A 25,401-nucleotide genomic window follows, 5' to 3' on the forward strand; every position below is an offset into this window, starting at 1 on the left:
AAAACCAGGCAGAGAACTGTTTATGCAGAGACAAACAGTTTAATCCACGATCAGCCCAGTTAGCAAGACCACTGTGAGATGAAAGATGCTCCTGCATGCTTCTTGTAGGAAACTTGCATTTCTACTCTTTGTGGTACAAAATTTCCTCATTCTTTTTCTCAGAATAGCTTGAGAGAGCGGAAGTTTCTCAGTTTGAGATATAATCTGTGCTGCCTTCACAGGAAGTTAGAAGTGTTTTGAACAAGYTTTCAGTTGACACATTTTTTCTAAACGAAAAACCCTTTGGACTAAGCCTTATCAATTAAAGGCAGAACTGGGTAAACCACAGCTCATGGCCATAGTTACCGATTAATTAACTTTACATGTTTATATAAGGCCATCCATCCAAGTTTATGCAAGTTTAGTTCTTGCAAAAGAGTGTATAGCAGTTGGGCATTTTAATCCACTCAAAAAGTCAGCCATGACTGCCTGACCACAAGTAGTTAAGGAGACATATTTACATTCCTAAATCTATGTAAATAAACATTTCTTAGTGTACTTGTATCACAGCATACCTCTGGTCCCTGTRGTTGTTAGGCCCTGACACAGTTAACTGTTGCTTGACAGTCATAATCATATTTAAATTCTCAACATATTTGTCCAGGTTCAGCACTTTCACAGACAGAAGTAACCTGACGAGTAAGCACCTCTATTGCAAAAGCCAAAAAAAACCTCCAGTCTTGGAGGAATTCAAGCAGATTTTAGTCATTCTCTAGAATGAGATGATACAAATCATTATTTCTGAAAAATTTACTAGAGTCATACTACTTAAAATCAGCCCTATGTGTGAGGACACATTACTTAGGAATTACTTAGGAATGCAGTAAGAAACAAGCATAACTTCTTAATAAAAGTTTCCATGTACTTCATTCCTTCAGGATTAAATTCTGACCCTGCATCACCAGCACACCTGGCAATATGGGGTCATTACTGTTAAAGTGCTTATGATTGTTGCRGATTGAAGTTTATAAGGTAAGAAGTTAAAAACAGAAACAAATCTCAGCATCTCCTATGGTTATTTTCCTAACCTAAGTATATTATTTTTTAATCAAAAACTTGGAAATGTAGTGCATGTAATTTTTTATAATTGCTACTTTCATATTATATTTTTCAAAGCATATTAAGATTTTGATAAAAGCAATGTGAGGTGTCATGAAAACTATACAAAGCATTTCTATCCAAATGAAAGAAAAAAAGAGATAGAAGTTTTCCCTTGTTTATATCTTCTTCAGAAATMCTTTTTTTGGGTGGAACTTTCCATGTTTGGGCCATTCTGAAAATGATTTAAGTTGTTAGTAATATGTGGAAATTATTTAACATGAATACAAAATGCCTTAAATTATGAAAACAGTGTGACTAATTAGTGAACAGAAACCTTCTATATTGATTTGATACACAGATGATTATGTCTGATAAAAATGTTCAATGCATTTGCCATTTACCATGTTAATGTTTGAACGGAGAGGTCTGTGAAATGTAATGACCACATTAAAAATCAACTAATCTTTAAAGGGCTCAAACACATGATTCTGTTTATTTTCAAAAGAAGTACTTTAAAAGAAAACAGGTAGTTACATTGTGCATTCCAGTGCAAAATGTGCTGAGAAATGACAATTAAATCTCATATGAAAGACAATAATGTATAATAACCTTATTAGCTTCTGAGATTTTTTCACAAACAAGTATTTCTATTAACAAATCTGACGTGACACACGAAAGGCAAGAGCTTCACAAAAGATAATCATAAAAGCACAGCATTAATACTGGTCTTTTGCTCCAAGCTTGCATTATTTTTACAATGTTYGGAAAATATGAGAATAGTGGTGAAAATAACAGTACAGAAATTGCCAGTGTATAAGAAAGYCAGATGGCTGAGTACTCCTAAAAGATACTGAATACTCAGCATTTATGCTYAAGTTCTTTTATACCTTTAGGACAAAGTGCAGAAGACTGTCTGCTTTAGAGTCCATTTTGGAGAAGAAAGTTATGAAACAGCTTTAATATTAATGATATTAGCTTGGTACTTTCCAAAGGAGGACAGGAATGTATCCACCTCTTAATTAATGATATTAATGAAAATACGTTCTGTACAAATACCAGTGAAACTCATCTGAAAATAAAGAGAGTGTGATTTATCTTGTTTAAAATAATGATGATATACAATATTTACAACATTTTAGACTGGTTCAGAAGTGAACGTGTCCTGATTACATACCCCTACCACCTAAAACAATTCTCCATCATTATAGAAAATGCATTTGCTGTACAAATATAAATATACAGATAAAAAAAGTTTGCAGTCAAATGTCTGTGAATTCATTAAAAAGAAACACGTGAGATATTCTTATTGTCAACAAAGATTTAGCTATCAAATGTCCACATTTTAAACACTGTAGAGCATCATACTTCAGAGGGAAGCAGATTTTTGCTGCTGAAACTATTTTGTGCACTGCTTCTGTGTTGTCACACCAGAACATTAACTTATCTGATTGTCCGTTCTGAAAATCTGCAGAAAAGCACCAGGATGGGATCACTTTCACTCAGTGATCTCCACTGCCTGTACCATGTCAGACAGGGCTTCTGGATCTACTTCTTCTTTACCATTATCTGAATTTTCTGATGAGATGTAACAGCCAGAATCTCTTGGACAGTCATTTAATTGTGATTTGTCAAAGCTGTGCTGAGGGCTTAAGCTCTGGGAGTCTTGACCACCTTCGCTTTCTTGCTGTTGTTCAGCTATAAGGAAAAAGAAGAGAAAGAAATGTCTAAACAAATACTCATAGAAAGATCTTGAGATAACAAGGCAGCTGATCTTGAAGAGCTGTAGAAACAAAACTGGTAATATACTCATGACTAGATCATTAACTTTATCCATCAGAAACAGAAACCTCAGCATTAAAGAATTTAAAATATTGTTACATGAGAATAATGGCATCTGAGTTCCTGCTCAGGCTAGCTCTAATCCTGTGTTGTCTTGCTCAGAGATGAATGGCTAAGACTTTGGCCTCATCCAGTGAAGGCCTTTAGAGTATGAATGGGTGCAACACTTCGCAGTGTCCCAAAGCCATTAGATATGATGTGTCTTTTGAATGTACCCCCAACTATTTTACATGCACTGCAACCTCTAAAGTCCTCAGAATGAAGTAATTGGGTTTCCTAAAGCACTTGACTTTTCGGTGGGAGCTACTCACTGAATTAAACTTTCTAAATTAGATATCCAAAAAGGAGACTTTCCAAAATAAAAATAAAACTAGCTGCCGAATTCCTGCTATACCTTTGACAACCCCTCCGCACAAATTCTTTTGCTAATGATTTCTCCTTGTTTTGCATGTTACATGACCAAACTGTTCAAACTCATAAAATCTACAGCTTAGAGGTATCAACAGACCTCTCAAAACCATTCAGTAACCTTGTATCTTGTTGATGGGGCACACCTATGTATCATGAATCGATATATCTTTTAGATGAAGTTCATTTTCTATTTTTTTGGCCATGAAATACATGCTATTTCCTCACAAAAACTTTTTTCAGAAAATTAGCTATAAAATATAATTTTTTTTCTATTCATTCGTTCTCTTTTTCTCACGGTCTCTTCTAACTGTATTTTTACTTTAAACTTTGGCTTSCTTTCCAAACAAAGGCTGAGGAACAGGTCTCTCAGAAAAAAGACTTTAATCTTTCAGAAAAAAGGTACCTTTTTAATGTTCTTTTATTTCATTTATATTTTTAATCCATTGTAAAACGGTGAGATGCAGATCTTCATTTTTGACTCTGATTTGTATTGCCCCAACTTCAGTGAGACAGAATGGAAGTCCTACTTCACAAAGGTTTTTATTTTCATGTCTAGCTTAGGTCCAGGTGGAATCCCAAAATTATAAAAAACTGTTGCAGCTGTTGTAAACTGTGACTTTGGCAACATTGGAAAGATTTTTAATTTGGATTTGTTTCTACTAACGTTATATTTTAAAACTAGAAAGAATTTAGAAACAACAACCTCAAAAGTTTTATTCTGAAAATACTGAAATGAAAATACTGAAATATGATTCCATTGAATGAATGTGATTCCAGTGAATGGGATACTCAGGATCTTTTTCACTTTGTAAATGGAATTTCAATACACATTTCAGAGCATTTTGATATATTTAGAAACATTTTTAAATTAGAAACATTAAAAACATACTTAGGTCCTCCTGGAAGTCTTGTAGATTTTCTTGGATTGATTAGTACTATTTGTTATTTTCAAACTTTGAATTAACTAATTAAGCTTAGTAAACTAATCTGATTTTTGAAGAAAAGAATCCAAGGTCTCAACTCAATGCTTTCTGCATTAAGCCAGATGTTACAGGCATAGCCTTATGTATTCAGAAGGAGATCTAGGACTACTTTAAATGTTTTCTAAGGAAGAGAGGACCCACCTTGTTCCCAGACAAACTCATGGTTAATAGCACTTACATGAAGAAGTACACCTTTCAGCAGATTTAATTGATTGCTGCAACTGTTTGATCCCCTCTCACTTTACAGAACGCAGTTTGCCATGTCAAATGTTATCTCTCCTTGCAGGGAAAATATTTGATCGTGAAGGGGTCAAATCGATTTCTGATTGCCATCGGAAAGGAATTACCAAAGGAATTACACCAGCGAAGGCATTACTGCTGCTATTAGTAGCAGCAGCAGGAGTTTAGCACAAATAACAGCAGATGCCTAAGTAAAGCCTCGTYCAAACTCTCTCCTGAGCTCCTAGCACCCATCCTGGCAGCGCCACGATGCCCGGCGTCTGCCCACTCCCCGCGAGCTCTCTGTGAACGTCTCCCTTGCCGGGGCGTGTGGGCTCCTACTTCCTCCCCCTAATCTCCCCATCAGCCGTAATACTGCCTGCTAGTGCTTTTATCAGCTTCTCTGCAATCATCTGCTCTCCTGTCAAGCAGTGACCTAAAAAGTGTTAATCCTGTTTACATTCTCAAGGTCAAAGAGGAATCTCCGTCCACTTTATTTATCTTTCAGTGGGAAAGAATAGCAAGTAACTAGTGGATTTAAAAAAAAAAAAAAAGCCGATTTTGGTCAATATATTACAGCCCTAAAACTGGTTGTGATAATCCAAGTAGTTCCTATGTGAAAAGCATTGCTTCTTTCATAGCAATGCCTTCCCCCACCCTATATTTCAATGTTAAAGATGCAAACAAGCCAGGGACTGAGATTTTTTTAAAATTTCAATAAGGAAATCTTCAGATACATGGGCTATTTTTAAATATTCTCTGATATTTAGTAGCTACAGACAAAACTATCTTTAACATTCTAGAAGGAGGATATCTTTGTGCAGATCTTTGTAGCAGAGCTACTACAGGTCTCCAGTAATTTAACTTGTAAGTGATAATCAGCAGAGCTTTGAACTCAGGCAGCATATGACTTCATATAATAACAGAAATATTTAAGATCCACTAGAAAAATAAATTCTATAATGAAAACATATGGAAATGTGAAAAGAAATACATGAAAATTTTAAAACAAAAATCTTCAGATTCTTGAGAAAACRAAAATAGAATATAAAGCTTTTTCACTGTAGTGAAACTGTGAGCAGAGCAGAAGTTGAGAACAACACATGTTCAAGAAGAAAAGCCAGAAAGCAAACTTTTTTTTTTCTTTTAAAAGCAAACCTGCAGTAACTACTAAACCACCTGAACAGGATGCTGAGTTTTAAAAATGTGTAACATAGAGCTTTGACTGTTACTTCACAGAAACAGAAACTATGCCTTTTTTAGCTTTTGGCTTTTACATTCAATTCTTCTTAATTCCTTCATTTAAAAATACATGTTCAAGTTCCACTTTAGGAGAGGTAAATTTGCTGGTGTAATCTTTGAGCTTAAGCAGAAGAAAGATACAATTCACAGGAGACAGAAATTGATAAAATTAAACTGCCATTAGATGTTGCGGAATCATCAGAAATCACTATCTTATCAACAAATGGAAGCTCTATCATTTTTCTATAGTAAAGCAGTTTCATAGAAGATAAATAGCTTTCAGTCACTGCTGTCTACGATATGGCCAGAAGAGTCCAAGATATGCATCATTTTGACACATATATTCTAATACTACACTGTAGGATTATATTCAAAGTACTGAAAAAAAGGAGAAAAAAGTTAGGCTTTTAGCCTTGGCAATAGCTGTGTGATACATGTGCATTTTCCTCATTGCTTAGATCTTGGCAATTAACTTTTTTCTTTGTGTGTGTGTGCAATGTCATAGATGTGTTATGGAACATGAGGGGAGGGATCTCTTTTTTCTTCTCCATTTTTCTTTAATCAGTGTAAACTCTTGATTAAGAGAGCACTTTAAGCTCAGGCTTAATGCAGTTCTGCTAGAGAACATACTAAGGTCACAGCAACACTGGTGCCGTTATGTTGATTTGAACCAAAGGAGTGGCAGAAGGCTTAGTTATTGTCAAAAAAAGAAAGAAATAGCACTGAGACATGCTTGGTTGTGCCCTGTGAGTTTTGCCACATCTCAGATGGCAAACAGGACTGGGAGGTTGTATGTGCTGAGCCATTTCTGTGCTTTCCTGAGAGGTGCTTTTGTGTCATACTGACCAGTGTAAGAGAAGGCCCAGAAAAAACGTGTCTTCGAGTCTGATGTTAGGGCTCCTAAGTACATATGAAAGCCATGTATCAACATGGATACATGTTGATGTGGACAGTCAGCCTGTCTATCCATTGAAATGAAACAAAACCCCATAAAGAATGTTTTTAAAGCAGGAAATGATGCCCCTTCTTGATAAAGAAGCAGAGAAACTTGAACTGGCTCTGTAGACAAAGGCAGTAATTTAGGGAATCAAATGAGTCTGTCTTTTGTGCATATTTACAGACATGCAAAYAATAAATAAAAAAGGGGAGCTCGCTGAGATCAGCTGCACACCTTCTTATGATTTCAGTAGCAGCAGTCACATATACTTCAGGGGGGCATCTTGTCCCAGTAGCAAAGATTCTGCAGCTCTCAGAGCAGATCACAAACTTAAGGATACTGAACTGATATGAGAGGAGCTCCATGGTTGAGAGAGGTGAGAAGCTCCTTTATCTCTAAAACCAGGAAGAAAACAGACATGCCTGAAAATAAGGTGAGAAATGCTAATACTCAAGCCAGGAAGATTTTGTTTATTAGTACCACTCTTTCCTACTAGGTATATATCTTTCAGAAAAGGGATATTTGTTGTAGGATCCTAGAGAAATCTGAACTATTACTTGCAGATCAATGAACTGCAACTACCACAGGTGAGGAAGGGAGTAGTTTTTGATTGCCGTTTGACTTTGACATGGTGTTAGTGCAACTGCACTTATTTACTAGGACTGAACAGTGTAGAGRGGTATGTTAATTTGCAGTTACTGCAAGGTCCTTGCATAAGGAACGCAATTAAAACCCAAAGCTGTATCCCAACAGCTATCTGCTGTCCAGCTGAACAAGTGTAGTAAATAAAAAAAGTCTGTGTTACCAGCGGTGGGGATTTAGGATCTGACTCTTAGTCAGATATGAAATGCACGCTAAAGGACAGAATGGATTTGGGAATAGGGGTAGAAGGATTATCTCAAAGATTACACTATGCACTTTTTTTTCTGTATAGTCAACTGTATACATAATACGCAGTGAATTCTTATTTCACTGTTTTTCAAAAGTTTCAGAATAATGTAAACCCCCAGACTTCATAAGTTAACCTCTTGACTTGTATCACATAAGTGAGAAGAGAACCGAGTCTATTTTGCACATGTGCGTGAGCACACACATGCACACACACACGTCTGTCGCAGGAAGCAGCCAAGAAAGAACTTACAAACTTCTTTTATTACTGTATTCATTAACTTTCCAGCAAAAGCTTCACTTTAAAAATAGCATGCTAGAAAAGCACAGACATTCATCTCCTGTCTAGAAGCCATCTGGGAGAAGAATGGAAGGCTATTAAGAAATACTTTCCAAAAAAGAACTTTTTTTTTTCTTTTCCTCCCAAGTCATGAATTCATTGAACCCACTCATTCTGTGCCAAAAAATGTAGATCTGATCAACTTACAGCAACTAAACCTCTGAAACAAAAGAAGTTACAAAATCTTCTTGTTTTAACATGATGTGCCTCCCCAGATACTTGAAGGGGATAAAACTGAACCTCACATTTCCCAAGAGTAAAAAGTACAGTGCTGTCCCTTGAAGAAAAATATGTTTAAAAAACACTTTGTGGTATCATTTCCAAATACAACTTAGTTTTTAATTATGGGCATGAGATGGTAAAATGTTTTATCTTCAAACTCTTTCAGGTTTAAGCCATATGCAAAATGCAAAAAAACTTCCCAACCTAATTCCCAGAAATCCTACATTTTGACCAGCTTTGGAGACTATTGCTGTCTTTTCTTTTTTCTTTTTTCTTTTTTTTTTTTTTTGTGTGTGTGTGAGAAAACTCAATAATCATTTTTTTCCTGCAACATGATTTCTATAATTTCAAGTATACAGTATAGAGAAATAACTCAGCATAACATATAATAAATGTCAAGAAAAATCCAAGAAAAGAGAAGAAAAGACCAGTAAAAACACCTGGACATTTTACAGTGGCAGATTTCACATTAAGAAAATAAAATATTAAATCGTGTTTTATTACTCTTATAGTAAAATGTATAGCAAAATAGTAAAACTCTGGACAGTACCTTATATTCTGTTCATGAATCACACAGATTCACAGATTCACAGAATTCACAGATTCACAGAATATTTAAGGTTGGAAGGGACCTCTACAGATCATCTAGTCCAACCTTCCTGCTCAAGCAGGCACACCTACAGCATGTGGCACAGGGAGGCATCCAGGCGGGTTTTGAAGACCTCCAGAGTAGGAGACTCCACAACCTCCCTGGGCAGCCTGTTCCACTGCTCTGTCACCCTCACAGTAAAGAAGTTGCTCCTCACCTGGAGACGGAACTTCCTGTGCTCCAGCTTGTGGCCATTACCCCTCGTCCTATCGCTGGCCACCAGTGAAAACAGCYTGTCCCCTTCCTCCCTGCATTTTCCCTTCCTGAACTTATACATATTAATCATATCCCCTCTGAGCCGTCTCTTCTCCAGAGAAAACAGGCCCAGCTCACTCAGTCTCTCTTCATACGAGAGATGTTCCATTCCCTTAATCATCCTGGTTGCCCTTCTCTGGACCCTCTCAAGAAGCTCCACGTCCCTCCTATACTGGGGTGCCCAGAACTGAACACAGTACTCCAGGTGCGGCCTCACCAGACCTGAGCAGAGGGGCAGAATCACCTCCCTTGACCTGCTGGCAACACTCCTCCTGATGCAGGCCAGGATCCCATTGGCCTTCTTGGCCACGAGGGCACACTGCTCACTCATGGTTAACTTAGTGTCAACCAGGACTCCCAGGTCCYTCTCCGTGGAGGTGCTTTCCAGCAGGTCSACCCCTAATCTGTACTGMTGCCTGGRSTTATTCCTCCCCAGGTGCAGGACCCTGCACTTGTCCTTATTGAACCTCATGAGGTTCCTCTCTGCCCAACTCTCCAGCCTGTCCAGGTCCCTCTGGATAACAGCACAGCCCTCCGGGGTGTCGGCCACTCCACCCAGCTTGGTGTCATCTGCAAACTTGCCAAGGGTGCATTCCGTGCCCTCGTCCAGGTCATTGATAAACAAGTTGAACAGCACCAGGCCCAGTACTGACCCCTGGGGGACACCACTGGCCACAGGCYTCCAACTGGACTCAGCCCCATTTATGACCACCCTCTGAGCTCTGCCATCCAGCCAGCCCTCCATCCACCGCACCGTGCACTCGTCTAGTCCACTATCCCGGAGCTTCCGTATGAGGATGTTATGGGAGATGGTGTCAAAAGCCTTGCTGAAGTCAAGGTAGACAACATCCACGGCTCTCCCCTCGTCCAGCCAGCCTGTCACCCCATCATAGAAGGCTATGAGGTTCGTCAGACATGACTTCCCCTTGGTGAATCCATGCTGACTGCTCCTCAGCAGCTTCTTCTCCTCCATATGCCTGGAGATTCTCTCTAGGATGAACCACTCCATCACCTTTCCAGGGAATGGACACAAATGCTTTACAGAAATATGAAGATAATGCAAAAAAAGCAGGACTGTTCCAGGTTCATGAGAAAGATGGGCTTAGAACAGTGAATGTGACCTATGACATTGGTGTATTTTCCACAACGTTTATAAAACGGATGAGCTTTTACCTGGAAGAACGCTGGCTTACATGTGGAATACTTCATGTAGCTGTGGGTAATTATGCTGCTTACTTCTAAGCAATGTAGAAAATCAATTTTAATTAAGAAATCATTTATGCTGGACTGAGTCATGCCCACTTGGGGTGGGAGGAGAATATTGACCTAGGAAAGTTCAGTTCAGATGCAGAATTTATTTATACAGTGGCACCCAGCTCTTCCAACCCAATTTTCCAATTGGATTGACAGAAGCACATGGAGGTCAAATGATTGGGACAAGGTCAGGCAAATGCTGAGCTTATCCCTGAGWTCATCTTTATTCCCCATCATTCATTATTACTGCTTAACAGATGGCTTCTATCAGTTTCAGTCCTCAATATCAGAGCAGGTTGTTAAATCCTGTTCTTGCACTACCAGTCATGTGACAAACATGAACCTTTGGCAACTAGATAAGGCAAGGACTCGATTCAGCCTTGAATCAGAAGAGTATCCCAAACCAAAAAAGAAATTTTTTATGTGAATCGCCTTAAAATGTACATGAGTATTTTAAAACTCAATTACACTTTAAAGACTGAATACAGCTAGGACTGTATCTAAAGATCTGTCTTAGATACTGGTCCCTGTAAGTACTCATAATTTCTAAGAACTGATTTTGATGTATGGATCATTTTATAACATTTAATGTTATTATTTCTAAAATTATTAGAAGAATTTAAACTGTTAAACAGTTAACACAGATATCATCAGGAATACCATTCTGCCTTGAGGAAAGTGGCTTTATCCCATTCTATCAATCAGGAAAAGAACTATTTGGATAATTGAATAAACTTGTTCAGTATACAGGACATGTATACTTTTCAGGCTTGCTGCTTGCACAGGAATATGTAGAATATTAAGTGATCAAGCCATTCTAAAAAAAATTCTTCGTGGGGTCAACTTAGGATGCTTGCTCTACTTTTCATTACACAAGAAGCATAAATAGTAAAGCACAGCTATGCCATCTCAGAATAGTTTGACTCTTGCATGGGCTGTTAAAAAACACTATGTTTTGGTCTTGTTCTTCAAGTTGATGCAAAACTCTGCAAGAACTATCATGTAGCATTTTCTATTAAATTTTTTCATGTTAAATATTAGTATAGAATAACAAATACCACAAAATGTCCAGGAAGTACAGCAAGGCTAGTCACGAAGATGTAGACACACAGACAACTCAATTCAAGGGCAAAGCAAGAAAGCGAGTATATTTTCATGTGAGTCCTACTTACATCTCTGCAGCATAATTCTTGGATAATCTAACTCTTTCTTACCCAGATTTACTTTTTCACTACTTCTTTCACTTTTTCTGTATGGAGTCTCTCCAAGCCCTTCATGTAACAAAGCTATAGACCAAGAAGAAGTAATGATCTGGGGTGGGGGGTGGGAAGCAAAGAAAAACATTGAAATGCTTCTCCAATTTTGTGGTATCTGTTTAAGAAAATAGGAAAGACTGCATCTAGAAATAGGATCCAGAAAGACCGAACATGGACACAAAAACATGATCAGCAAAGACCCAGAGAGTATTTGAGAAAATCTGCAGTGAACGGTGAATGGCCAATGCAACCTAAGATATGCTTAGAACCTCAGAAAAAATTATATATTGCAAGCATATGCATGCATGCAGGCATGTGTATATGTACACACATATGTTGAACTGAGGAACAGAAATTCACCTATGTATTGAGGAGAGAAAAACTGGACAGCTGAAGATGAACTGATGTAAAAATATCCCAGGAAGGCACTGCTTTTCTTAGTCTATTTTTATATTTCAAATGCATTGCAATGGACATAGTTTTGATCAAGCAACTGCTCAGGCTAGAGATGATTGTGCATGAATACTAATGAAGAGGAATATCTCTCTGATTTTGGTTTGACTATCTAATTATATAGATGTTTAGCTGAAATTTCTAGGAACTTGACATAAACAGTTTCAAACTAGAAACTAAGCTGGAAATGCCAGGAAAATATCAAGAAAACAGCATTTCATGTTTTGTATTCTGGCAGTCCCATTCCCAAAGGAAGGAACAAGTGAGGAAAAGAACGACGAACAATACGTATCCAGGTACACACACACACAAAGATCAATATTCTGAAGCTCACAGGAAGCTACAGTCTTTTTTTTCTCTGTTTAGTTTTCTGTTTTTCAACCCCTTCCTGCAAGTGACACTGATTTGGCTAGGTGTTTAGCGTGGGATCATGTGCGAGATGGAAGACTATTCTTCTGCAAACATAATTTCACAAAAATAAAGAAAAATCTTCATTGCACTTTCTGAAGATGGCTCTATTTTGGTTGATATGCTAGCACAGAGTTTGAGATGTTTGATTATCTGCTGTGCCACAGACCTTGCGACTTCTGGCAAGCCACTCAACCACTCTGAGTGTCCATTACCCAACCATAAATAGAAGATAATAATGCTTAGTTGCTGTTTGCCTGTAGTTTAAGATCTATAAATGGGAAACTTGAAAGCATTCAGGTGTAACTAGCACAGTAATTTTATACATAGCTAGAAGAGATATACAGTTATTCATCTAAAAACATCAGAAAACCACCTAACTCCCCATTTCATATATAAAAGAATCATTTACGAGATCAATGGAGGAATCACTATTTCTTTAAACATGTTTCTTCAATCAAAATGTGCTCTTTTAAGCTTAAACACTTACTGTCATAGTCCTGTAGATTTTCAATTGCTGATAATAATCTCGCCCTGTCTTCTGGGTTTGAAATATTTAATTCAATCAAATGGCTCTCTTTTAGATCCTTTAAGTCCTCTAGAATTTCGTAGCCATTTAGCAAGAGGGTTGAGGCATAATCCTACAAAAAGAAAAAAGTAAATCCTCTTATAAACAAGCACTATGTTTAGTAAAGGAATAAATGCAAATTCTATTTCTTTTTTTTTTTTTTTTTTTTTGTCAGGTTAAGAAGGATGGGTCCCATTCTCCAGTCTGACTGATCTGCTTTTGGCATAAAAACAGAGCCTGAGAGAAGAAAAGGACAGAGGCAGAGATGCCCTGGAGTCCAGTTGGCCATCCCTTGTGGTCAAGGCTTCAACCCAGAGTCTGGCAGCAAATTGGATTAGGACAGAGCTCTGCTGTAAATAATATAATCTGCTCAGCTCTGGGACATTCCTGGGGCCACCCCATAGACTACTTTCCATTAGGGTCCTGGAGGGCCTTTGAAACAAGGTCTGCTCTGTCTTTGCAAAGAAGGAGTCCTTGGGTACATGAGAGAATGAGAAGCTGAGAGAGCCCTCAGCTGTGCTCAACTACACACGGTCCTCCTTTAGCTGTGTATTGATGCGGTATGAGGAATCCAGGAAAAGGAGTGTTCATCTCAGCAAAAAAGCAATAAACATTAGTTACAAATGCTACTTGTAAATCATGATATAAAAATGCTTTGAAGCCCAGTGAAGAACTAGGATTCCAGCAAGGGAGAGAGGTACAACACAATTGTCGTGAATAAAGACTATTCCTCCCTAAAGATTACAAAAACTAGGAAAAGAAAAAAAAAGGAAGAATTGCAATGCTGGCAATGAAGTCACACTGAGATTTCCATTTATTCACACACCTCCTAACCTTAGGCACACAGTCATGTTCAGGTTATGGTGGCTTGACAAGTCACCACTCCTCAACTGAGTGCCTCTTTGCATCGACTCTTTTAGCCTAACCAAATCATGTGGAAAAATGCAGTTACACAGACCACTCACATAAGATAGAAGACAGAAATGAAGCCTCTTTACTTTACTGACTTCAAAACTGCTGAAACCTGCCTTTCTAGTTGTGTCTGTATATTACATCCAAGCCCAAGTGCACTCAAATCAAATACTTCATCTACGACCGGGAAACATGTTTGCTGACCTGCAGATGGACATGTTCCAGGAGTTCTTGTAAAGTTTTAGGCTTGGTCCTTTTGCTTCCTCTGTGCGGCTTTAGCTTTCTGGGTGCAGTTTCCTCTTCCAAAATAATATCCACATAAATGAACTTAAAGTTTCCTACTTTGTTGTTCAGCATGCCTGTCCAGATGCCCATGGGAGTTTTGCAGATGATGTCTATAATATCTCCTTTCTAGAACAAGGGAAAAGAACACCACTACTTATACATCTGGTTTGTGATATGGGACTTTTCCTTTATGGAGCAAAAAATAGCACAGATGGCACAGAATCATAGCTAGCCAGAGCAAAGTAACTTTTAAAAATAACCCTGATCAAGGTCTTCTGCTTTTATAATATCCCAGCAAGTGGAATTACACGTAATGGTGTTACTTCTTCAAATTTTGCAAAGGAGAGGTGAGGATGAACAGCACTTTCCACTACTTGTATGCCCTTCTTGGTCCTTGAAAGAAGAAAAGGTTATAACGCGAAAGCAACTATTGCCATGGATAGCAGGAATAGCTTTGTTGAAAAAAACAAGAGCATGCCGAATATTTTCCAAATACATGTTTTATATAGGCTCTCAGCTGATCCTTCGCCCAAAACCACTTACACAATAATCTTATGATACAGCATCCGAAAGGATCTCCGAAGACTGATGCTGAGCTATGCGAAAGGTGAAGTTTATACATTTTACAGGAAGAAACATTGTTCTATAATATTGAAAGGCACTAAAGGACATTTAACTTCCTTAATACCTTTCTGCTCTCCTTTTCCCAAAGGGGTGACAAATTAGGCTAGTGTTCCACACTTTTGAATGCACTCGAAGAAAGATGAGTGCCAGAAAGAGTGAGAACACAGCAACTTCAAGCAGAATTTTTCACAGTTGAGTTGTGGGAATCAAAATCTTAGCTCACACACCAGTTATTCAGGTAGCAAAGAAATAAAAATTACACTTCCTACACAATTTGCTCCCATAACAGGAGCATCCCCTCCTTTTCTGGGCAGGAATTATGTATGTAATCTACACCTTAATGCTATGATAAGATTATGATAAAATAATGGTATCTTTTTTTTCTCTACTGAAGGTAAGTATTAAAAGAAAAGTCTTTGAGTTGTATAACAAATCTCCATGTAAACATTTCATTTGGCATTCTGCTACAAACTTAAAATTCGGACTCATTTTTGTTACAATATCTCTTACTGTCTCCAAAACTTCCAAATCTTTTCTGGTCAAGAAATTGCAAGTAAGTAAAGCTGTCACCCTACTTTGGTGCAAATCCAAGTATGAAATTCAGTGTTGAATTGCTTGACTCTGTTAGACTATGAAGCTTAGAGCTATGAAAATGTTTTAAATGGAAACTAAAACATTTCTTAAAGCTTTATAAGCACACATATTCTTTGCACTTATGGAGAGCTCAAGACATTTAGATGTGGATGCAAATCAGGATTAGGCAATGGCTTCAAGCCAAGTTACAGATGCAGTTTGAATTCAGATTTAGGGTACAGAAATTTTGTGAGATATTCTTAGGGGATAACAGTCCTCAGTATATTATTTCATAATTTTTAAAGACACCATCTGAGTGACTTAGGAATGAACTTATGATCTAAGAGAAGTTTGCCATTTCTGCACTAGTTCAATATTTTTGTAAGAAACAGGCAGTGATATTACCAATACCCACACATGGAGGGAGAAGAAAATGACTTGGCTTTTTTAGCATGGTTTAATCGGGCACTCAAGAGTTCCTTTTCCTCGCTGACACAGCCCAGACATCCCTGTCATGATGTCAGGAATAGAGGAATATTTTAAATGTATGCTGATAGAGAGGCTTAAAGAAATGGCTTTTCCTTTATGAGACCCATGTTGTTCTCACTCCAGACGTTGCAGGGGTAGTAAGCCACTTGTGTTTTATTCTGAAGAAAACTGCATGGTACACTATGGTGAGATACCTACTACATGGAGCCCATGACCTAAGAGCCTTTTGCAGATAGCAGCTTGGTGGCACTGTCTGAACAATATTTTCTTCCAGAAATATTCCTAAAACAGATCGGTGTTGCTTGAAAAGTACACGTCCTTACCAGTTAAAAATGCTGTAGTGAACACTTCTTTTTTTCACATGCAGAAATACCCCCTCTGGTGTGCTTACTGGAAAAGAAGTCCTGATAGTTGTCTTACCTTAATTTTCAGGGAGTCGGTGTCATAGGGGCTTGGCGTGAAGTCGGTGTGCACTTTGGCTCGGCCACAGAAGGGCCCACTGTAAGGGACTTCATCGTCAAACCTCAGGCTGTCCCTGTTGCTGGTTCCGTCAGAGCAGCTGGTGACTCCACCTGACAGGGATTCAAGTGGAAATTCAGATCTCCTGCCTAGATACCCAAATATCCCATTCTGCACAGCAGCAAAGAGGAAAATGTACAAAACCACAGAATTAAGAAAGAGTGTGTTCTCTGTGATTTTGACATACCCCAGTAGAAATACTTTCCACAAAAAAAAAAAAAAAAAAAAAAAAAAAAAAAAAAAAAAAAAAAGGGCTGAACAAAATAGTTCGGAGATCTTCCCTGCAGTAATCTTTTCCTGGTGATGATACTAATAGACTACATATTTTACTTACAGACTTCTTGAAATATTACCTCTGCAGATTAATATGTACTCTGAAAGTGCAATTTAGGGAATTAATTCTGCTGAACTTCTCCTGTTTATTCAGAGAAATGAAAACAAATACTGTAGAAATTGTTTTATTTCATTACAGAGCTAGCTAAAACATCAAAGGGACCTGCATTGCAGAGGGAATTTTTAATCTTATCAACATTTCTGCCTGTCATTTTATCCAAGTCAGGCAGTAAAATATCAGCCCAGTACTTCAAGTAAATTTGAGCAAGCTCTGCAATATCCCATCCAAATATGTTTTTAGATAACAGCAGCAGCGTGTTGGAAGCAAACCCCCATACACAATTTTCACAAATCACATCACAGAAAGTGAACATAAAAATGGTTTTGTTTGAGGTGATTGCTTAAGTGCACCGCTTTGCCGGAGGGCCGGATTAATGGCTCCTAATGGCCTGCAGTGCAGCTTGAGACACGTCAGGGCTCGCGGGATGCCTGCAGTGACCGCACAGCAGTGTCCCCACAGTGATGGCACAGCAACGTCCCCACGCACAGCTCCGACCTGCTGCCGTGCACAGCAGCTCCTGGATATGTGGAGCCAAACTCCACTTCCCATCTGTCCCACAGCGGGCACTACCCTGTTGGGGCAGTCTTTTTGATGGGTTTGCTGAGCTGCCCAGCCACTTAGCATTTCAGATAGGTTCCTATATCTGAAACATTGTCTATCTGCAGAGCAAAGCACAAATTCATGGCCACTGCCCCCAGCTTGGGCAGAGGGACCACAACTACATAGGTTAGTGCTATATACCAAGTGCATTCCCTGCAATGCTTGCAATCCTTTTTTTTTTTTTTTTTTTTTGACTGCTCTTAATACCTCCACTCTTAAAAACACTCATCTTATTTCTGAAGAGACAGAAATATAGTCTAGCTGCCACCCATTTCATCAAATTATATGTTTGCCTGTTAGGCTACAGATCTCTCTACTGTCACATTTTGAATGACCAACTCTGACACTTTAAACAAAAATAATATTGAGTCAGTGACTAAATAGAAGTATGAATATCTTGGACTTACTAGATGAGCTTTGGCCACTGTTCAGACTGTAGAGACTGTCCATAGAGTCGCTGTTTTTCAGGGAAACCTTCTCTGTGTGTATTCCACCACCAGGATCACCATCATCTTTTCCTTCTTCATTCTTTAATGCAAAATTCAGATGTTAGCCACCACATAAGTTACGTTACAAAAACATTTGTGTTTTTTTTTTAATCATCATATCATTACCCTTGCAGTTTAAGTTGGGTTCCTTTATTTAAATCCCCTCTGAGATAGAAAGCATTTTAGAAGCTGATGAGTGGCATTAAGGACGCCCAACACCACCATTAACACATTCATCCTGGAGAGATCACTTGTCTCCTCTCTGCCACTCTCTTTTCATTCTATTCCTGTTCAAGTAGCTAAACTGATTCTCCGTTTAAAAATTTGCAGTGGCCAAAAGACCACAGCAGCAACAAAGGATTTCAATGTGAAGTTCAGATTTTTTTCTTTTTTTCTGGTTACCTCTGAAAGTGAAGCATAAAATTTAACTGTGAAAGCACATGGAGAAGTGCAAGCTTACACAGATATGTTTTGCACTGAACTTCAGAAAATCCCAGGCGCTGAGAGGCACACAGTGAGAGCATTCACGTCAGAGCATTCCAGAGACAATGTGAACACATAAACATTACCAATGCATTTAGCACCATGCTCAGTAACTTGCCCAAACTCCTAGATACTCCTAATTTCAAAAACCAATGCATTTCAGAAATAACAGAAATCTGTCTCTCTCACAAAATCACACACACACAAAAAAATGGTGTGGTATCAAATTAGCCCATTGAGGTTATAACATTAAATCATAGCTCAGAAATCAAAGCTTATAGACATAATAAATTCAAAGCAAGAAAAATCAAACTTCAGTCACATGTAAGCCAGAGATAATATAACAGAGATAATGTTAAATGAATTACAACAAGCTTTCAAAGGAGGCAATTTCTTCAGCAAAGAATTTATTGCATCGCACTGTCAGTGTGCGTGATATCCTGATGCAACTGAGACATCATCTAGTACAGAGGATGCTACATCAGAACATCCGCTTCTATTCGGAACATGTTTACTATTGGGAGAAATGTTAATACTCTTCAATCAACTGGTGAAGTCAGTGCATATATGAAGATGAGATTCATACAGGTACATATAAGGCATATCAACAAAGTAAAAGATTGTATTGATTTTCAACAAGGATGTGCATCAGGAACACAAACCATAGATTAATCAGTGGATCAGTACTGATTGTTGTCAGGTACTGCAGGAATGAAGATTGCACCATATGTGGGCCCAGAGAGATATTTCATTGATTTCTTGTCACGTGAACAGTTGCAGTAAATGTGCAGAATGTAAATGCTGAACATGTGATTTTTTTTCTCCAAAAAATATGGATTGCATCCTCCTGAACTTTTCACAAAATACAAAATAAGCTAATAACAGGGAAAGACGCTAGCCTGTAAATCACTCTATTACTATCTTGGATCTTAACAGTGTAATGTTTTAAGTGCATTTGCTGCATTAATACACACAGGATAGAAAGAGTGCAAAGCCGCTTTAATTCAGTATGTGTAACCATGTTTTTATGGATTCTCATAACTCAGTTGCTTGAAACATGAAAAAGGAAAAAGCATGTAACATTTTTACTTCACATACATTATCATCAAATACAATATTCTTAAGCTGTATTTACCATCTCCTCAGAGAGTGCCTTGATGTACTTTTTACCCATCTTTTTCTTCATGGTAAGGGAAATGGCTCTCATCTTCTTACCCAAGCTTCCTCCATTACCTGATGCTTTGCTTTGTACTGCATCTCCAACATCACTTATGGTCTCCAATTCAGATATCTGTGAAATATTTGAAAATATTTCAAATTTGAAATAGAAAAGTATGCAACAACTTGTCATGAGAATAAAATATGGTATCCTAGAGCAAGAATTACAGAAAAATTCTTAGGACATTAGGACAACTAAAGCCATAACTATTTTTGTGGAGAATTGTGTACCGAAAAATTTTTTAACAAACCACTGTCTGTATGAATGACAAAGAAAAATAGTCTTACACTAGATGTAAGATATCCCTTTGTCTATAGCCCTTAATCTAAACAAGAGTTGAGGGAATTTAGGTAGGACACTATAAAACAAACAAGAAACCTCTCTGGATTGTATAAATATGTAAGTTACTTTGGGAACATGCCAACCTGAAGTATACTTTTGCCTCTTTGAAAAAGAGACCTGTTCACTTTCTCAAGGACTCAAGCATCCAAATAAGAGCCAGGCATATCACTAACGTTCTCACCAGTGTGAAAATTACATACAAGTCTTTGCATAACTGCCATGGGAGAGGAGTGAAGTAAGTAAAGTAGTGGTGGTACACACCTCAGCTGAATCATCTGCCTTTGATATCGAGTGATGTCTGAAACGGTCAAAGCTTCCAAAACTGCTTGTGCGCTGTAAAGAAACAAAAGACAGAAATCACCTCAGTGACGGTGTTGAGTTTTACCATTAAGACCACTGAAAGTCACCTGTTTCTGTTAAAAATTCCTTGCACGTTAGTAGACGATAAACTACTACCGTTAACTGGAAAAAACAGGAGGTGACTAGAGGGACAAATTATGCCTGTACAGCTGGARACACAAAAATGAGTAAGAGAAATAACACTGCTTCATATACGGATTAGATAATTGCCGTGATCTGAGTCCTTCTGCAATCAGTTGTGCACAAGAGTTACCCGCTGACATCAGTGAGCAGAAATTGCTTTCTGCAAGATCAGGATAAGACTATTTGCATAACATCAAGAGAGCTGGAGAGTTGGCTATGGTGCTGCAAACTGTTGCAATTTACTGTTATACACTTTTGTTTCTCAACTGGGGACAGCTGCTGGAGGCTGTTGGAGGTCTCTGTCAGCACTGTCAGCAGGAATTGGCTGGGACCTTTGAGAATTCTGAATACATCTTGCCTGAAATACATACTTTGTATTATCATGTAAAATAAGCTTTAGAGTAATTCAGCAGACTTTTAATCCAGTGCTCCAATTTGGAAATCTGATTATGATTCTAGTGTAGCTAATTGACACAGTAGGGATGGCACGACATGTTTTTGTGCTGGGGAGTGTTGTTTCTCACACAGACCTCTCTGCTGGACATCCCCTTGCAGAGTTCCCTGGCACTGCCCTGCTGGGCCAGCAAACTGCACAAAGCTGGTATCAGCTTTGTGTAAAAGAGACTGACAAGTCTCTTTTGAAAATGTAGACCTAAATCACAGCCAAAATTCTGACATGTATCAATAGCATAGTATCTTCCCAGGGCTACTCTTACTAGTACTCAATGCTAAGACCAGCACCTTCAATTTTCTGWCTTTCATAGTAAATGGAAGTCTTTTAATACAGTATTGGATTCCTTGAATGGGATTTATTGTCTTATACTATACAATATCATCCCAGTATATATCTCAGTATCCCAAATTCTCTCTGGACGAAAGAGCACTAAACTAAATGTCAACCCACAAAATGAATTCATCCTGAATTATTTAATAAGCAGTGACTCCAGACTACCTGGCTACAAGCTTTCCCTGAATGGATCGCTTCCATCTACCTCATCCATGTGATTTCAGCCAAAGAGCTCCCTTGCTCATTGCTCTCTTCCCACTCAAGTACTCTCCTCATCTGCCCCAGGTTTATACAGTGCCAGCATACCCCCTTCTCCTGGCATCTACTTTAGCTTTCCTCCTGGGAATTAACTGCACAGGACTGAGAAGGGCTGTGGCCTGGTCAACATTTTCAAGGAGCTTTCAGGTCTTCCCTACCAGGGCAAAGCCTGAATATCTGACAGTTTGCAGGAGTTAAGTCTCAGACATGACTGAAGCAGATCATCCTTTAGGTGACAGATAAGGAGGAGGAAAGGACTAGTTTTAATAGCTGATGCGGAGCCCGTGTTTGTATTGTCAGATGTGCTTAATGCTGGCATGAACCTGCTTCCAGTAATGCTAATGGGAAATCACTCTGTGCACACTGATTGCATGAACACTGAAGACATGCCTGGCCACATCCATCCCCTAGTTCCCTATCCAGTGACAGGGTATTCGTGGAGCTACCGTGCTCTGAAAAGCTGCCAAACCAAAGTCCTTCTTGAGCTGAGACCTAAGTAACAAATTTCTGATTGCTCATATAGCACTGTACCTATTCTGCCCACAGTTACCAATCTGCTCTTTTTTTACACTCTCCTTTTCTGGCTACAGCTAGTCCTCCGAGGGACTCGTCATTAGTGCCATTGGGCTCCTCATGGTGCACAGGCTGAGAAGGTCACAGGTTTAGAAGGTGGCATTCASGCTTAGGAATGGTGCTAAGGAAGGAGCTCATCAGAGTGATCCCAATAGTGCAGAGCACACACACACCTCCCCTGGGTACCTTGGTCTCTGAGGAACCACATCTTATTCTGTCCCTGCTCATAAATCAATGAGTTACTACCCATATTAGCTCCCCTAGCTCTTACACACAGTTGTCTTTAAATTAAAAATATTTGGTAGAGAGGGCAAAAAAGAAGGCAATGAAAAGCTGTGGGAAGCTGTATGAAAACTCTTGGTCTTAAAGTGCCCAGTTAAAAAGAAAAAAAAAGATAATCAGCATTCCCTTGAACATAACAGAAAATAAAAGCTGCTCTTTCTTGTCCCTGTTTTCCCCAAACTTGTCTAGCAATTAGCTCTTCCTCTCTCCCAGAATAATGTGGATGCAGCAGTGGCAGCGGCAGCAGCCCAAGCAGAACCAGAAGGGGAAGACGCACCCACATTCTGGGTCCATGTTCTAACCAAAGTAACTTAAGAGAAAGTGAGATCTCATTTTTCCATTTCTGTGCATATCTAACCTGAAAAAAAATCTTTTCAGCCAAAGGTTATTTGGAGAAGTTGACCCAGATTTGTGAGTATTTTTGGACAAGTAAAATGACGTATACTATTCACTTGAGAGAAAAGAAAAAAGGAAAAAAAATCACACAGCTCTCCTCTTAATTGATTGTAATCTCTCAGAAAACCTCTGTTGGCTAAACACCACCGTTTATTTGTTTGCTTTTTTTCACTTTAAAATTGAAAACGGACAATTTAGCCTGTATACTTTAATTTTATCTAAAATTCCCAGAAAGACCTTTGCTATTAACTAGCTGACCAATATTCTGTGACAGGGGTTTAGCTCAATAGTACGATATAAAACATAGCCCCAAGGATTACGGTTCTATTAGACAGGATTAACACCTTTCCCTGGCTTGTCAACCCAGCCAAATGTGCCCTGAAGCACGGAGCAGGATGGAGAGACACAGGGAGGCTGGGCTGGTATTCGCAACAACACTGGGAAAGTATAAAATAGTTTCATGTGGTGATCTCCAAACGCACACTGACCTTTCTGTTTCATTCAATCATTTCAAGATGTCTGGTAGGAATAACTCTATATTAAGGTGCAGATATGCCACAAATACTTCAGAAGGAATAAGAAGGAAAACACTCTTTATAGTTGGTCTTGCTCACAAACAGCTTGAGCATGGAGAAATCTGTTATTCTTTTTCGACCCTTGAAACAACCTTATATCCTGCATGGGCAGAAGCCTAGGGCCATTTTGTAGTGTACCTCAATGTTGCTTCATACCTGTTAAATATTAATAAGGGTTACAGGATGGTTTCCACTATTCTAGATAATGGTCTGGTTGCACTAGGGAGCACTAAATAGGGCTGCTTCAGCAATTCCTTACACTAACTTTTTCCATTAAGTAATCAATAGTTACCACCTTTTAAAAATGTATTCAACCCCATTATACTGATAAACGAAAAGTAGATTTAGAAGCCATGGGCTACAAAGGGAACAGGGCTATTACTTTCAGCAGTGTCAGTCACTGCATTAGAGTCAGGGAATACCTATTCTGTGAAGATAAGGCAGGCCTTACTTCTAGGTCTAGGTGAAGGGGAGCTTTTAAAGTAAATGCAAAACTACTAGTAGAAAATATGCTATTGATTTTTGTTACCTGTATTCCACAAAATTAARTGATTTTGCTGGCTAATTTCATGCAAGATCTACTGATGGATACATTAAACAAATATGAATTTATGAATTTACTCAATAAATTCTAATGCAGGCCTGGAAAAAAAATATTTTTCACAAAAGCCCTGGTCAAGTGATGTCTACAAATCAATATATTAACTTTCATTCTTTCCTTTCTGGTATTCCAAATTAGCATAATGGAAAAGATCAAAGACATTTCAATATTTTAACTCCTTCTTCTTTGTTTTCCTGTACCTGCAATTCTCTGAAACACAGGAGCTCTAAACAATCATTTTTAGGAGGAAAATGGCATGTAATTGCTGTTTATTTTAATGTGGACATTCTACAGTTCGTGAGCTGGTTTGTCTGGAAATAGCCTATCATTTTGTCCACATTATACAAACAGAAAAGCAGCATCAAGAAAAGACTCTGCAATCCTTGCCATAAAATATGTCTTGCTGTGAGAGTCTAAAGACAACCTTTTAGCCCAAATCGACATCAGTCATCTCACTAAATAATCATATTTGGATAATTTGCACTAATCACAAATCTGTTTCCCTGCTGTGAGAAATTCTGGCCCATTATGTTTTGCCTCAGTCCTATTCAAAATACCTTTTCAAGTCTCGTGTGACACAACGGCTTCCTACTGACCCTCTCACACGAGCACATCTCCTGACATTCCTCTATCCATTTTTCATTTTTAGCTTCCATTCATCCCGAGGCTGCCCAGGCCATGTAAGCTGTAGCGGGTCAAACACAGTCACCGGGAGCAATAATAATAATAAGGGAGCTCAGCAGGCTGCCCATTTCCTTGCTTGCCACAGAGGCTTTTTTATTCTTCCCTCTCTGCACAGACGAAGCCCCAGCAGCTCCCAAGGGGACAGACTGTGCCCACCACTCTGATCCATGGAGATAAGTGGAGATAGGAAAGGCTCAGCATTTGATTCATGTTTCTAGTCCCCTCAGAATRAGGGGGCCGTTCTGGGAATGAAACTGAGAGCTAGCAAAGAATGCATGAACACTATGACACTGCTAGCTTATTTTACCTCTTGCATGTATGAAAATTGTGTCCTACTTTCCCACATATAAAATTTTAAGTTTTGGAGGAAAAAAAACCCCTCATTTCTGTATAAAGAATAACTATTTGCATACATAGTACAGTAACTCTCAAAAGTGTAATAAAGTGAGAAAAAAACAGACGTCATGACCTCCCTACCTTAGAGATGTTTCCTGTTTACACATTAGTTACACACATAGAACATCTGACCACTAACCAGACTATTAATATTACTTTACAGCCCCCACAAAATGTGGCCTAAACCTTGTGCTTCACCAGTCAAAGGCAATAAAAAAGATACACCTCGTTCTTGCTAACTCAAATAGGGCAATCTACTGAAATGACATTTTTAACAGGCTTAAAAATGACTCTATAAAGGGCCCTGGTTGTTAACATGGCCTAGTGCTCAGTAACTGTATGTAAGTGGGGAGAGAGAGGCAGAGAGGTCTTGGAATAAAACTGCAACAATGAAGCATCTGAGTAAATATCCTAGATTTAATGAGAGAAAATGA

General features: G+C 38.6%; 1 protein-coding gene across 1 annotated transcript in view; it reads right to left on the reverse strand.

The window, feature by feature from the left end:
- Positions 1-1,660: 1,660 nt before the first annotated feature.
- Positions 1,661-25,401, reverse strand: part of SAMSN1 (SAM domain, SH3 domain and nuclear localization signals 1) — a 36,149-nt gene continuing 12,408 nt past the window's right edge. Inside the window, exons 2-8 of the mRNA XM_026051645.1 lie at positions 20,194-20,265; positions 19,507-19,662; positions 17,808-17,928; positions 16,308-16,459; positions 14,121-14,327; positions 12,927-13,077; positions 1,661-2,775 (exon numbers count right to left, since the gene is read on the reverse strand). Coding sequence (XP_025907430.1) covers positions 2,576-2,775; positions 12,927-13,077; positions 14,121-14,327; positions 16,308-16,459; positions 17,808-17,928; positions 19,507-19,662; positions 20,194-20,265 — 1,059 coding nt within the window. The 3' untranslated portion in view covers positions 1,661-2,575. The remainder of the gene's footprint in view (positions 2,776-12,926; positions 13,078-14,120; positions 14,328-16,307; positions 16,460-17,807; positions 17,929-19,506; positions 19,663-20,193; positions 20,266-25,401) is intronic.

The sequence above is a fragment of the Nothoprocta perdicaria genome, unplaced genomic scaffold, assembly GCF_003342845.1.
Source record: "Nothoprocta perdicaria isolate Ctin4 unplaced genomic scaffold, notPer1 scaffold_78, whole genome shotgun sequence".
Lineage (NCBI taxonomy): Eukaryota > Metazoa > Chordata > Aves > Tinamiformes > Tinamidae > Nothoprocta > Nothoprocta perdicaria.